This window comes from Symphalangus syndactylus, chromosome 2 (genome assembly GCF_028878055.3).
Source record: "Symphalangus syndactylus isolate Jambi chromosome 2, NHGRI_mSymSyn1-v2.1_pri, whole genome shotgun sequence".
Lineage (NCBI taxonomy): Eukaryota > Metazoa > Chordata > Mammalia > Primates > Hylobatidae > Symphalangus > Symphalangus syndactylus.
The window spans coordinates 37,730,826-37,745,286 of NC_072424.2; the positions used below are offsets into that span (position 1 = coordinate 37,730,826).

The following is a 14,461-nucleotide window of genomic DNA, read 5'->3' on the forward strand; positions in this document are numbered from 1 at the left end:
AGAAAAAAAAATGATGGGAAGGTGGAGTACCTGGGGAGGCCAGGGAAGATCCATGCACTCCCATCCCCATACCTTGCACAATGTATCTCTTCCATTTGGCTGTTCTTGAGTTGTACCCTTTACAGCAAACAAATAATAATAAGTAAACTGCTTTCCTGAGTTCTGTGAGCCATTCTAGCATATTATTGAACATAAAGGGGAGGAGGACTGTAGGAACTCCTGATTTATAGCTAGTTGATTAGAAGAAAAGGAAGCCCAGACTTGTGATTCCATATGAAGTGGTGGCAGTCTTGTGGGATTGAGTCCTTAACCTGTGGGCTCTGTGCTAACTCTGGGTAATTAGAACTAGAATTGCATTAAACCGTAGGACATCTAGTTGGTGTCTACACGGAACTGGAGAAATGACAATGTGTAGAAAACCTATACATTTGATGCCAGAAGTGTTGTAACTGTAGAGGAAACATTTTTTTACCCTTTATCACTCCCCCTCCACCTTTAATACAAATGTTAGTATATTATATACCTTTGCACCTTCCTTTTCTCACTTAGCAATGTATCTTGGAGATATTTCCACAGCTACATGTGAAGAACTTTTTTTTTTAAATAGGTGCTTAGTACTTATTTGCGCCCCTTCCTAGTTGTATAACCTTGGGCAAGTTACTTAACCTCTCCATGCCTACCTTACTTGTAAAATGGAAATGAAAATCTTACTAGTATTTGTAGTAACTACTAAGTGAGTAGTTAGTAGTAACTACTATGTGAAGCCCTTAGAACAGAATCTGGCATACAGCAAACACTATATAAGGGCTAGTCATTACCGTGTGGAGGGACAGCAGGCAGATCAATTTGATTAGAAAGCCGACAACAAAACAGAAAACAGGTCAGGGTAAAATCATAACATCTTAAATATAGGGTATAAAGGTTTGAGAATAGTAGAGAGCGAGTTCCTGCAACAGTGAAAATAATATCTTGCAGGTGTAAAGGCCCTGGAGGAAAGATTTTTTGCCAGGGTAGGCATGAAAAGTGAATCTGAATTAGACTGACTCAGGAAATGAAAAGGAACGAATAGATGTGACACAGGTGGAGGAAAAGGAACATAGAGATGTGAGAATTGAAGGGATACAGAAATGAAGGAGGTTAGAATGTATTTAGACTTAAATTTTAAGTCTATGTACCTAGCAGAATAATGGTCAAGAAAAGAACTGTGCTAGTATCCCTTAACATCTGAATTTTCCCTATCTAAATATTTACTCTAACAATCTGCAAACATTTTCACTCTACATCTACTATTTGTATAGAGAACTTGCCATGATGAATATGCATATACACACCAGCAAAAATGGGTAAGCTGTGAGTCCTGGTTAAAAAAAAGAACAGTGATGGCCAGGTGCAGTGGCTCATGCCTATAATCCCAGCACTTTGGGAGGCCAAGGTGTGAGGATTGCTTGAGCCCAGGATTTTGAGACCAGCCTGGGCAACATAGCCAGATCCACTCTCTATAAAAAAATTTAAAAACATTGGCCAGATGTGGTGGCATGTGTCTGTAGTCCCAGGGTACTCAGGAAGCTGAGGAAGGAGGGCCACTTGAACTCAGGAGTTCGAGGCTGCAGTAACCCATAACCGTGCCACTGCACTCCAGCCTCAGTGACAGACCAAGACCTCATCTCATGGAAGGAAGGAAGGAAGGAAGGAAGGAAGGAAGGAAGGAAGGAAGGAAGGAAGGAAGGAAGGAAGGGGAAGGGGCAGGGGCAGGGGCAGGGGCAGGGGAAGGGGGAGAATGGGGGAAAGGGAGGGGAGGGAGGCGAGGGAGGGGAGGAAGGGGAGGGAAGGGAGGGAAAGGAGGGAAAGGAGGGAAGGAGGGGAAGGAAGGGAAGAAAAGAAAAGAGAGAGAACAGTGAGTGGGGTTGTATCTTAACAAGTTCAAGCCAGGCACGGTGACTCAAGCCTGTAATCCCAGCAGTTTGGGAAGCTGAGGCCGGCAGATCGCCTGAGCTCAGGAGTTCGAGACCAGCCTGGGCAACATGGTAAAACCCTGTCTCCACAAAAAATAAAAAAATATTAGCTGGGCGTAGTGGTGAGTACCTGTGGTCTCAGCTAGTCGGGAGGCTGAGGTGGGAAGATCACTTGAGGCTGGGAGGCAGAGGTTGCTGTGAGCTGAGATTGTGTCACTGCACTCCAGCCTGCACAACAAAGCAAGACCCTGTCTCAAACAAACACACACACACGCACACAATTTCCAGACTCATGTTCGTGTTGTTTAAACAGGCATTTTGTTACACAGCACTCATTCCTTCACCAGATCACTTGTGTTAAGCTTGTGCCCACCTTTACTCACCAGTATACAACAATAGTGACTATAGCCACCACCACTACTACAGTAAAGTAAGAAAAATTCAAATTGTTGTATACAACATACAAAATTACCATACACTACTGAGTTCACTAAATGTTAATAAAGTAGGAGGTATGTTAAATGTTTATATTATGCAGAAATATGTGGTAACTTTTAAAATATAAGTGTTTAAGAACATTCTTGTAATATTTAGGGGAAATAGTTGGGATTTTTGGATGGGCTGGGTAAACTATTTTTCCCATTTAAAGTGATGAAACATAGTCTCTAGCTGAAATGTTGCTATCCAACGTATTTTCAGATACAGATTACATCTGAGTAACCAGGGATCCTATATTGAGTGGAAAGAGAATTTTCATAATGTTTAAGTGAATATATTCAACTTTTTCCTCTTTTATTTCCTTTACCTTTCTGTTTTTACTTCCTTTTCTGTGATCAGTCTATTCATTTCCTCTGCCCATTTTTCTAATAGGTACTGATCTTTTTCTTATTGACTTGAAATTAATACTTTGTCTGTAACCAGTTTCCTTTTTTTTTTTAGATGGAGTCTCACTCTGTCACCCAGGCTGGAGTGCAGTGGTGTGATCTTGGCTCACTGCAACCTCCGCCACCCGGGTTCAAGTGATTCTCCTGCTTCAGCCTCCCAAGTAGCTGGGACTACAGGTGCGTGCCACTACACCTGGCTAACTTTTTTGTATTTTTAGTAGAGACAGGGTTTCACCATGTTGGTCAGGCTGGTCTCGAACTCCTGACCTCAAGTGATCCACCCGCCTTGGCCTCCCAAAGTGCTGGGATTATAGGCGTGAGCCACTGTGCCTGGCCCCCACCTTTTTTTTTTTTTTTTTTTTAAAGACAAGGTCTCACTCTGTCACCCAGGCTGCAGTACTGTGGTGAGCTCGCTGCAACTTCCAATTCCCGGCCTAAAGCGATTCTCCTGCCTTGGCCTCCCCAAGTGTTGGGATTACAGGTGTAAGCCACCACACCCAGCCCAGTGTATCTTTTAACTAGTTACACTTCAGATATTTGAAGGTTATTGATATCTCTTTATTAATTTTATACCCAGACACCCACATCAAATTTTCTTAGTTATTTGTCAGTTTTTCACCTGAGTCTTAGGCTTCTATGTCTATATTAACTCACATCTACAAAAATCTTTCAGCAACTCCTTTCCAATTTTTCTATCTCTTGTTTTTTTTCTCTTGTCTAATTACTTTGGCCAATACTTCCACCAAAACAATGTTATATAACAATGGAAAGTCTTTTAAAAAAGAAAACTTTTATGAGAATATTTCTATTATTTGCCTGCTAAACATGATGATGGCTTTTAGATTAAGACAGATGTTAAGAATGTATCTAATTCAAGATTGATCTCAACTTTGAGAGATCTTTTTAAAAATCAGAATACTAAACTTTAGCTATAATTATATGTAAGTTGTACGAAATGATATTTTTGGAGTTAATTATGATGAGAAAACTTACACTAGATAGTCTTCATTAAAGTCTGGCTGAAGATTCTCCAGGGGAAACAAAGATCTAAAATCAATCCCCATATTGAAAAACACAGCTGCTACATCAGACAATGATGGGATCCAGGGCCAAACTGGTGAGTCACTGAAGGTATCTAATTAACAGAAGAAAAAATTTCATTCTAAATCTGTGGTCTACAAACCCACATTTGCAAGGTGACAGTCTGCAGGTGAAACATGAATAATTACAATGGTTTTATAGAAACGACAGCTGCTAATTTTATGCTAACAATACAGTTATAGGATGATCATAGGAATTACAGATGCCCAAATAAAATAAGAAAATGACATAAAGAAAATATCTGAGAGTGATGGATAAAAGGGTGTAACTCAGAAGGAAGTAACACGTTTTTTTGTTTTTTTTTTTTTTTTTTTGAGACGGAGTCTCGCTCTGTCGCCCAGGCTGGAGTGCAGTGGCGCAATCTTGGCTCACTGCAAGCTCCGCCTCCCGGGTTCATGCCATTCTCCTGCCTCAGCCTCTCCGAGTAGCTGGGACTACAGGCGCCCGCCACCACGCCCGGCTAATTTTTTTTTGTATTTTTAGTAGAGACGGGGTTTCACCGTGTTAGCCAGGATGGTCTCGATCTCCTGACCTCGTGATCCGCCCGCCTCGGCCTCCCAAAGTGCTGGGATTACAAGCGTGAGCCACCGCACCTGGCCAGTAACATGTTTTAAAATGGCTGGAAATACCACTGGTAAAATCCCGACTATCAATAACACAGGAAGATTTTTTATCATCTTCATTGCCTTTATAGTCCCAATCCCCAGGACAGATGAAACAGGTAAACCACTATGCTTGTTTTATTATAAGGGCTCTCAAAGATGAGAAAGCAAATGTTACACTTTTGCAGTGGATGCTTTCAACAGGCCTTCTGTATTATCAGTATAATACTGTTGCTTACCAATAAGCCAATTAAACTTAATTGGCTAAGTTTGGAACCATTTCCACTGATCAAGCAAAGCAAGCCATGATTTGGTAAATAGTAAGTGAGGGTTTCCACTTGCAAGATCTTATACTCTTTTTCTCAATGCAAGTAAGAAAATTCAGATACTCATTGTTTAACTGAAGTTCCATTTCATTATTAAAGACTTTTGAGGTCGGGTGAGGTGGCTCATGCCTGTAATCCTAGCACTGTGGGAGGCCAAGGCGGGTAAATTGCCTGAGCTCAGGAGTTCCAGACCAGCCTGGGCAGCATGGTGAAACTCTGTCTCTACTAAAATACAAAACAATCAGCCGGGTGTAGTGGTGTGTGCCTATAGGCCCAGCTACTTGGGAGGCTGAGGCATGAGAACTGCTTGAACCGGGGAGGTGGAAGTTGCAGTGAGCTGAGATTGTGTCACTGCACTTCAGCCCAGGCGACAGCAAGATTCTGTCTCAAAAAAAAACAAAAAAACGACTTTTGATTAGAAAAATAATTTTGTATTGTGTATTTCCAAATATACTAACATTTAGTAATATGAAAGATACCATGTAAATAGCAACCAATAATACACACTGTAAATCGTAATAAGCTGATATACTTACCATTTCTAATTGTTATTTCCATCAATGTACTTAAAATCTGCACTGACACAATACAGTCTGTATGAACTGACATCATCTGTCAAAAGCAGAGAAATGACAGGATATTAAGAAGAAAGAAAACACAAACATTCATTATTTGCTAGGCACATATAAAGTTGTTCTATGTGGGCCAGGCGCAGCAGTTCATGCCTGTAATCCTAGCACTTATACCTTGAGCTTAGGAGTTTGAGACCAGCCTGTGCAAGACGGCGAAACCCCATCTCTACAAAAAATACAAAAATTAGCCAGGTGGGGTGGCGCACACCTGTAGTGGAGGATTGGTTGAGACCAGGAGGTGGAGGTTGCAGTGAGCCATGATCGTACCACAAAAATAAAAATACAATACAATACAATAAAAATAAAGGCATTTTATGTGCATTTATTATAATGATAACCTTATGAAGTAGTACTCATTACACATATGAGCAAATAGGTTCAGAGAGATTAAATATTCTACCCAACTAATATATATATGTGGAGAAGGTAGAATTTAATTCTAAAGTCAGAGCTCTTTACATTCTAACATGCTGCTTTTTTTTTCAACTTTCATTTATAATTAGACAAATATAACATTTGAAACTATCAAAAAATGTCTTTTTAGTACACAGCATGACATGAAACCAAAAAAACACAAAGGAAAAGGCTGCAGGCAAAAATCAAACCACAAATTAATAAGATACAAATATACAAAATAATATACCAACATAGTTTTTCAAAGATGCTCAATATCACTAGATCAAAGAGATGTAATAAAAACAGTAAGATATCACTGATTGGCTGGACGCAGTGGCTCACACCTGTAATCCCAGCACTTTGGGAGGCCGAGGCAGGCAGATCACGAGGTCAGGAGATCGAGACCATCCTGGCTAACATGGTGAAACCCTGTCTCTACTAAAAATACAAAAAAAATTAGCCAGGCGTGGTGGCGGGTGCCTGTGGTCCCAGCTACTTGGGAGGCTGAGGCAGGAGAATGGTGTGAACCGGTAGGTGGAGCTTGCAGTGAGCCGAGATGGCACCACTGCACTCCAGCCTGGGCGACTGAGCAAGACTCCATCTCAAAACAAAACAAAAAACAAAACAAAACAAAAAAAAGTTATCACTGATTGACTTCAAAATTGGCAATGATCAAGAATATTGACAATACCCTAGTATTATCAATTTTCTAGTATTCATAATACTAGAAAAGAGGAAAGCAGTCTTACGCCTCAGGTGAGTGCAATTTGGTTAAAACTTTTAAACTCGGGCCAGGTGCAGTGTCTCACACCTGCAATCTCAGCACTTTGGGAGGCTGCAGTGGGAGAATCATTTGAGCCCAGGAGTTCTAGACTGGCCTGAGCAACATGGCAAGACCCCACCTCTACAAAAAATTTTTAAAAATTAGCTGGGTGTGGTGGGGCGTGCCTATAGTCCCAGCTACTTGAGGGGCTGAGGGGGAGGATCACTTGAACCTGGGAGGTTGAGGCTGCAGTGAGCAGTGATTGCACTACTGCACTCCAGCCTGGGTGACAGAGCGAGACCCTGTCTCAAAAAAGAAAAAAAAAAAAAAAAAACCAAAAAATCCAAACAACTAATTGGTAATATTTATGCCAAGTTATTATTTTATACTTTCATCTAGTTAGTCTTCGTACATACGGGAATTTAGATGCAAATAATATGCCTGTAATGCCTTTTTACATACAGGAATTTAGAGACAAATAATATACCTTTTTTTTTTTTTTTTTTTTTTTTTTGAGACAGAGTCTCACTCTGTTGCCCAGGCTGGAGTGCAGTGGTACAACCTTGGCTGACTGCAACCTCTGCCTCCCAGGTTCAAGCGATTCTCGTGCCTCATCCTCCCAAGTAGTTGGGCCTATAGGCCTGCGCCACCATTAGGCTAGCTAATTTTTGTATTTTTAGTAGAGACGGGGTTTCTCCATGTTAATCAGGCTGGTCTTGAACTTCTGGCTTGAAGTGATCCACCCATCTCGGCCTCCCAAAGTGCTGGGATTACAGGCTTGAGCCACTGCACCTAACCTCTGATATAACTTTCTTTTTTCTTTTCTTTTTTTTTTTTTTTGAGACAGAGTCTCGCTCTGTCGCCCGGGCTGGAGTGCAGTGGCGCAATCTCGGCTCACTGCAAGCTCCGCCTCCCGGGTTCACGCCATTCTCCTGCCTCAGCCTCCAAGTAGCTGGGACTATAGGCGCCCGCCACCGCGCCCAGCTAATTTTTTGTATTTTTTTAGTTGAGACGGGGTTTCACCGTGGTCTCGATCTCCTGACCTCGTGATCCGCCCGCCTCGGCCTCCCAAAGTGCTGGGATTACAAGCGTGAGCCACCGCGCCCGGCCTCTTTTTTTTTTTGGGACAGAGTCTCACGCTGTCACCCAGGCTGGAGTGCAGTGGTGTGATCTTGGCTCACTGCAACCTCTGCCTCCCAGGTTCAAGCAATTCTCCTGCCTCAGCCTCCCATGTAGCTGGGATTACAGACACCCACCACCATGCCCGGATAATTTTTTGTATTTTTAGTACAGACTGGGTTTCACTATGTTGGCTAGGGTGGTCTCAAACTCCTGACCTCGTGGTCCACCTGCCTTGGCCTTCCAAAGTGCTGGGATTACAGGCATGAGCCATCACGCCCAGCCTGACATAATTTTTTACAAGACAATTTTTTGGGAACAAAAATCTCAAGTTTAAAAAAAATTTTTAAAAATCATTTAACAAAGTAATTTTATAGTGGATTTGTAGAGGAACACATATTGTATTTCTATTCTTATCTTTTGCATTTGCTTAGATGCCATAGATTATAATACATTTAAATTTAAAATGTAAAGGGTTGCCGGGCACAGTGGCTCACACCTGTAATCCCAGCACTTTGGGAGGCCGAGGCAGGCAGATCACTTAAGGTCAGGAGTTTGAGAGCAGCCTGGCCATCATGGTGAAACCCCATCTCTAATAAAAATACAAAAAAAAAAAAAAATTAGTTGGGCATGGTGGTGGGTGCCTGTAATGCCAGCTACTTAAGAGGCTGAGGCAGAAGAATCGCTTGAATCCGGGATGTGGAGGTTGCAGTGAGCTGAGATCGCGCTACTGCACTCTAGCCTGAGAGACCAAACGAGACTCTGTCTCAAAATAAAATAAAATAAAATAACATAAAATAAAAAAATAAAATAAAATAAAATAAAAATGTAAGGAGGAGTAACCTGAACTCTACTTTCAATCAGTCATATGGCTTGTGTCATTTTGAACACAATCTATGTGAAAAAAAACTTCTGCTATGATGTTTGTGCTGTTAAGCTCTGCCACTAGGAGGCAACACCATTCACAGACATGTTACACATACGACAAGGTTTCTAAAAATCTTTTTGTGGTGGGTGAAAAATTCCAGGGTAGGAAATACAGTGATTTCAGATAATTAAATAAATGTGTAAAGGAGTATATACAGCAATCTAATGTCTATCAGTTGAGATTGGGTTAAATAAATCATGGTATAGCCTAACAAAGGAATACTATGAAGCCACTGAAAAGGATAACGTATCAACACTCTGAGATGAAATGCTCAATAATTTACTGCTATCTGAAATAAACAAGTTATAAGACACATTCACATGTTCTGTTTATGTTAAGTTACATGGCAATTTTTGAATGCAGAGAATACTCTAGAAAACACTGACCAAAATGTAATAGCTCCAGAAATTAGGACTTGGGAGTTCAGCCTTCTTATTTTAATTTAAAAAATTTAAACTGTTCACTCAAACAGATTCTGACAGAAACTTCTTTTTAAAAATATTTTAGGCTGGGTGCAGTGGCTCACGCCTGTAGTCCCAGAACTTTGGGAGGCCGAGGTGGGTGCATCACTTAAGGCCAGGAGCTCGAGGCCAGCCTGGCCAACATGGTAAAACCATGGTAAAATTGTTAAAAAAAAAAAAAAGTACTAACCTTTTTCTGGTCTACTACATTTAGACACTCATGATAAAATCACAAAAATGCAAGGATTTTAATTACATTTTAACATTAAACTTACAAAATACTAGTTAGGAGTATAGCATTAAAATGAATTGACATAATTTCTAAAAACTACTTACAAGTTGGTAAAGCCTCCCACAATGAAAATGGACTTGGAATCAAAAAAGGAGAAATGAGACAAAGTGTCTTACACAGAGAAAGTGTTTAATGAATGACTAGTCTGGTTTTCAGAAAATAAATATGAAATTTATTAAAAAAAACTGCTTAAATGAAGGTATGCTCGTATGCCATAATTAGGGTTTGAATGGCTATAACGATGGGCCCACATCAACAAGAGGCAAATTAACGTAGATAAATGTAAAGTCTTACTTGGAGGTTTAAGAAACGATATATACAATTAGAGAATAATGAAGCCCTGGCATAACAGTAAATGAAGTTTTTTGTTTGTTTGTTTTTGTTTCGAGATGGGGTCTTGCTCTGTTGCCCAGACTGGAGTACAGTGGCATGATTAGTTTTTAACTGTAATAAGCAGAAATTTGTAGGTTTCTTCAGATGGACAAGAGTCTCACTGAAAACTGCTGGTAAGACAGACCTTATCTGGAGCATGTGTCCACGTATTTTCGGTGGACGCAGTGAGGGAACACTTTAGGAGTGACATTGACAAGCTACTCCTTTACTTGGATCTTACCTTAACAGCAAGACCTTCAACTACTTTACACTTTAAAAAAGCAAATTTTCTCTCTCACCCTGGTACTCTCTGTATCTACCTTACCCTACATTTTCTTCATAGCACTTATCATCTGACATAATACACTTATAAATGTGTACACACACACGTTTATTGTCCATCTCCTCTATATTAGCATGTGGGCTTCATGAGATCGGAGACACTAATTTTTTCATTGCTGTTCTCTCCAGTGCCTGGCACAGCTGGCACTCAAAATGCCAACTATATAAAACAATGAACGAAAGGCTGTACTGGAATCTCTCTCCAGTTCTCACCAAATACGAGATTTCTTGAAATGCTATCATAAAACCCAGAGTAGAAACTCCATGTTTTTCCCACTTTTCACTTTATATATAATAGCTGTAGTTCTCTGATACCATTGATACTTTTTTCCTTTTTGTTATAGGATTTCTGGGGCCAACACTCACATATTATAAAGGACTCTTTTATACTACGATTCCTTTTTCCTGAATGTATATTTTTCACACATTTAGGATTTTATTAAAGTGGAACACTCAGTAACCTGAGAATAACTTTTTTTTTTTTTTTTTTTTAACAGATGTGGTCTTGCTATGTTGCCCAGGCTGGTCTCAAACTCCTGGTCTCAAGCAATCCTCCTGCCTTGGTATCCCAAAGTGCTAGAATTACAGACATGAGCCACTGCCAACAATAACTTGTCATTCATAATCATTCTCGTCTTTGGAAGAAGCATAATTCCAATCTAACTGGGTAGTTCCTATAGTACTTGTTGATACAGAAGCTTTTATATTGGAAAAAGCCCCATCCATGCCCTCCCATATAAATGTCTTTTTTTTTTTTTTTTTTTGGAGACAGTCTCACTCTGTCCCCCAGGCTGGAGTGCAATGGCGCAATCTTGGCTCACTGTAAACTCCACCTCCTGGGTTCAAGCAATTCTCCTGCCTCAGCCTCCTGAGTAGCTGGGATTACAGGCGCCCACGACCACACCTGGCTAATTTTTGTATTTTTAGTAGAGACAGGGTTTCACCATGTTGGCTAGGCTGATCTCCAACTCCTGACCTCGTGATCCGCCTGCCTCAGCCTCCCAAAGTGCTGGGATTACAGGCATGACACACCACTCCAGGCTGATACAAATGTCGAGACTAAGAAACTTCTACATTGATCTGCATGAAGGTCCAAAGTATCTAGAGTAACACCAGGACTCTATACATAGCATCAATGATACCACTGATATTTAAAAAGTTACTAATTGAATTAACTTTCTGGAATTATCATACCTTAAATTTAAGATAATTATTCAAGTGGATTTAAGCGTTAAATATGAATGGGGAAAAGAAACACTTGGTTGGATTTGCATCCAAAAAAAAACTATATATATGAATGGGGAAATATTAGTATACAATTAAAATTCTGAAAATGTATATAGGTACCACCATAAACATGAAAAAAGTTAAAAAGAAATTTAGGTATGTAAGCCTTAGAAGATCCCTTGTAAAACTAACTATAATAGTGATTTATCACTGTGGTGAAGGGTTCAGGCACAACTAACACTGACTGTCCTGTACAACTATCTACATTATCCCTTCCTTTATAATCTCTTTACGTTGACTCTTTTTGCCACATTCTAAGCCACTGACGTCATGGATGTGCTACATTAATTTTTTCTGCAGTAATGGATACATATGTAACAAACCTGCACATTGTACACATGTACCCTAAAACCTAAAGTATAATAATAAAAAATAAAAAGTTTTTGACTTAGAAATATAGGAGGAGGCAACTATAACCCTCCAAACATTCCTCTTACCCGGAACAGCCACTTTAACACAGGGACAGGACACTGGACATAGTGATAAGCAGACGTAAGGAAACCTTGTGTTGTCAAAAAAATCTGATCTGTTTTTCCTGATCTGAAAAAATAAAGTAAAATCAACATGGCTATTAACTTCATGGCAAAATATTTCTACTATCACTACCAACACATCTGACATAATCAGAGAAATGAGCAAGCAAATCGTCTTCAGTCCATAGAGGTGGACTCTATATCAATATGGATGAGTTACTCATAAAATAAATTTAATTGATGGCCTAAAGCTGATCCAATCTGTTGGCTAGGCTCCACATTTAACTGGTGGACAAAGCTACATTTGCTGGTAGTGTTGAGAAAGAGCCTATCAAGTCTCAGACTGGGGAAGTACTTTAAAAAATCGGCAGCAGAACTGATGTGATCTCTCTAGAGCTGAGATATCATGCACTGAGAGAAATTAAATCAGTTTGGGCACTGTGGTGGAGATTACTAGTTGCACATCCCAGCATCTATTTTTGCCTTTCTTCTTGGTAACTGAACCCTGGTCTGTAGCTGCGAACACTGGCTGCCTGAAATAAACATCACTCTCTGGCTTCCCTTGTGGCCAAGTGTGGCCATATTGACTAAGTTCTATTCAACTAACTTAGTGGGTGGGAATGCTGTGTGGAATTTCTGGGAACTTGAACTAAAGGCTAGGGCTCTAATAGCACCCGAAGCTAGGTGCTAAGAATGGTGAAGAAAGATTATATGGTAAAACTGGCAATTCAGCCCTGGACTTCCTACTTTTATACTTCTTTCAAATATACTTCTTGTTTAAACCACTATTATTTTGACAGTCACTGTTATTATATACTGATCTTAATAATAATTAATAAAGGCATACAATGTGTCAAACAACTATCCTACACTGCTTCCTATAATTAACGAAGAAAACATAAAGATCAATAGTAATAAGAGGATTAGGAAACTTAATGGGTCATAATAGAAATTAACCTTTTAGAAGATTACATGAGTCAGAAGTGTTTTAGAGTAATTTTTTATACATATAAAAGTAAAATGTCTATTTTTCTACTTACTTAAGAATAAGTTTTTCTACAGCACTTTGTCCAATAAAACCAGAGTCTCTTAAATCCAAGGTATACTGATTGAAAATTTTTCCAGAATTGAGGAAATTAAATATTTCTTCACCTGGATGATGATCAGGAATAGCATCAATTGTAACTGAAAATTTCTTTAGAAATTCCCTGAAACATAAAAAAAGTCAATCAATACCAAATTGTTACACTACATATAGTTTTGTATTTAAAAGCTGGGTGCAAAGAAAACTATTTTTTAAACCAATGTTAATACCAAATTAGAAGATGACCATGAGAAAAGTATGCTTTGCTTCTGCCACTTTTTGTAGTTGTTAGTCAAAAGCCACTAAATGTGTCTATGTGAAAAGAAACAATAACCAGGAGAAAAGATAAAAGATGAAACTTGGCCCTAACATTTGCCTTTCAAACCCATTACAGACAGATGAGAAACCTATCATAAATTATGCACTAACAGCCATCAATGGCCCATTTATTTTACAAAAACAAAACTAAAAAATGTAAAAACTTTAATAAGGTAAAATACATTATGAAAAATGCTATACTTGTGCTCTTCTAAGAGGCCATCCTCATCATCTGTACTGTCTTCTTCTCCAATTCTGATTGGGGATTTAATGCCTCGGCCTTGCCTTATGTCTTCTTGTAGTTGCTTCTGCAGTTCATCTAGCCTGAGAATTGGAAAGAATGTTGTAACAGTTTGCTCTAAAAATATTTTTAAAAAGTCTTTAGTTTATATCTAAAAGCATCACAAAGAAAACCCTTATTAAGTACCCTGGTATATGACAAATTTTATTATACTATAGGTCAAATTATGTCTCCCAAATACATCATGATGTACAATTTTCATGAAAACAGATATATTTTAGGTGCTAGGCTTTTACCCAGTTACCAATGTGGCATTAGAATAGTGTTCCATTGCATAAAAGACTTGAGGATTTCCATAAAGCTAGAACTTCAAGAATGATCTGTCCAAACCACTCACAGAATGGGAAAGGAAAAATGGCAAAGAATAAACATCACTAATTTGATCATCCTCTCTACTCTTTAAAGTTCACTTGGCTTCTAGATGCCCAACAACCTGATAACTAGGCTTTCTAGCAGCAGTAGTTGCCACTATCATCATCATCACAACACCTAACATTTACCGAGCACTTAATATGTGACAGGCACTGTACTAAGGGCTTTATATATTAACTCTTTTAACTCTTACAACAACCCCATGTAGTAGTTTATAACGCATTTTATAGATAAGAAAACCAACATTAGAAAAGCAAAGTAACTTGCAAGAACTTGTAATGCAAGGATGTGGGATTCATAGCCAGAGAGTCTAGCTCTAGAGTCCTTGCTTATACTGCCTCTCCAAGATTAAGTTATTTTAAACAAGGTTCTTACCCCAGCCACAAACAGTGATAAGTATAGCTGAGGAGTAAATAACTAGTAAATGTACTGTTCTATCAATATAGAAAAGGGTCA

At 39.2% G+C, this 14,461-nt stretch overlaps 1 protein-coding gene across 6 annotated transcripts in view; it reads right to left on the reverse strand.

Moving 5' to 3' along the window:
* SLF2 (SMC5-SMC6 complex localization factor 2) overlaps window positions 1–14,461 on the reverse strand; it is a 56,359-nt gene that overhangs the window by 22,997 nt on the left and 18,901 nt on the right. For all 6 annotated transcript variants that reach the window (XM_055251985.2, XM_055251978.2, XM_055251974.2 and 3 more), the window contains 5 exons: window positions 13,534–13,656; window positions 12,971–13,138; window positions 11,895–11,997; window positions 5,402–5,477; window positions 3,830–3,971 (listed from right to left, as the gene is read on the reverse strand). In XM_055251985.2, the coding sequence (XP_055107960.2) occupies window positions 3,830–3,971; window positions 5,402–5,477; window positions 11,895–11,997; window positions 12,971–13,138; window positions 13,534–13,656 (612 nt within the window). The remainder of the gene's footprint in view (window positions 1–3,829; window positions 3,972–5,401; window positions 5,478–11,894; window positions 11,998–12,970; window positions 13,139–13,533; window positions 13,657–14,461) is intronic.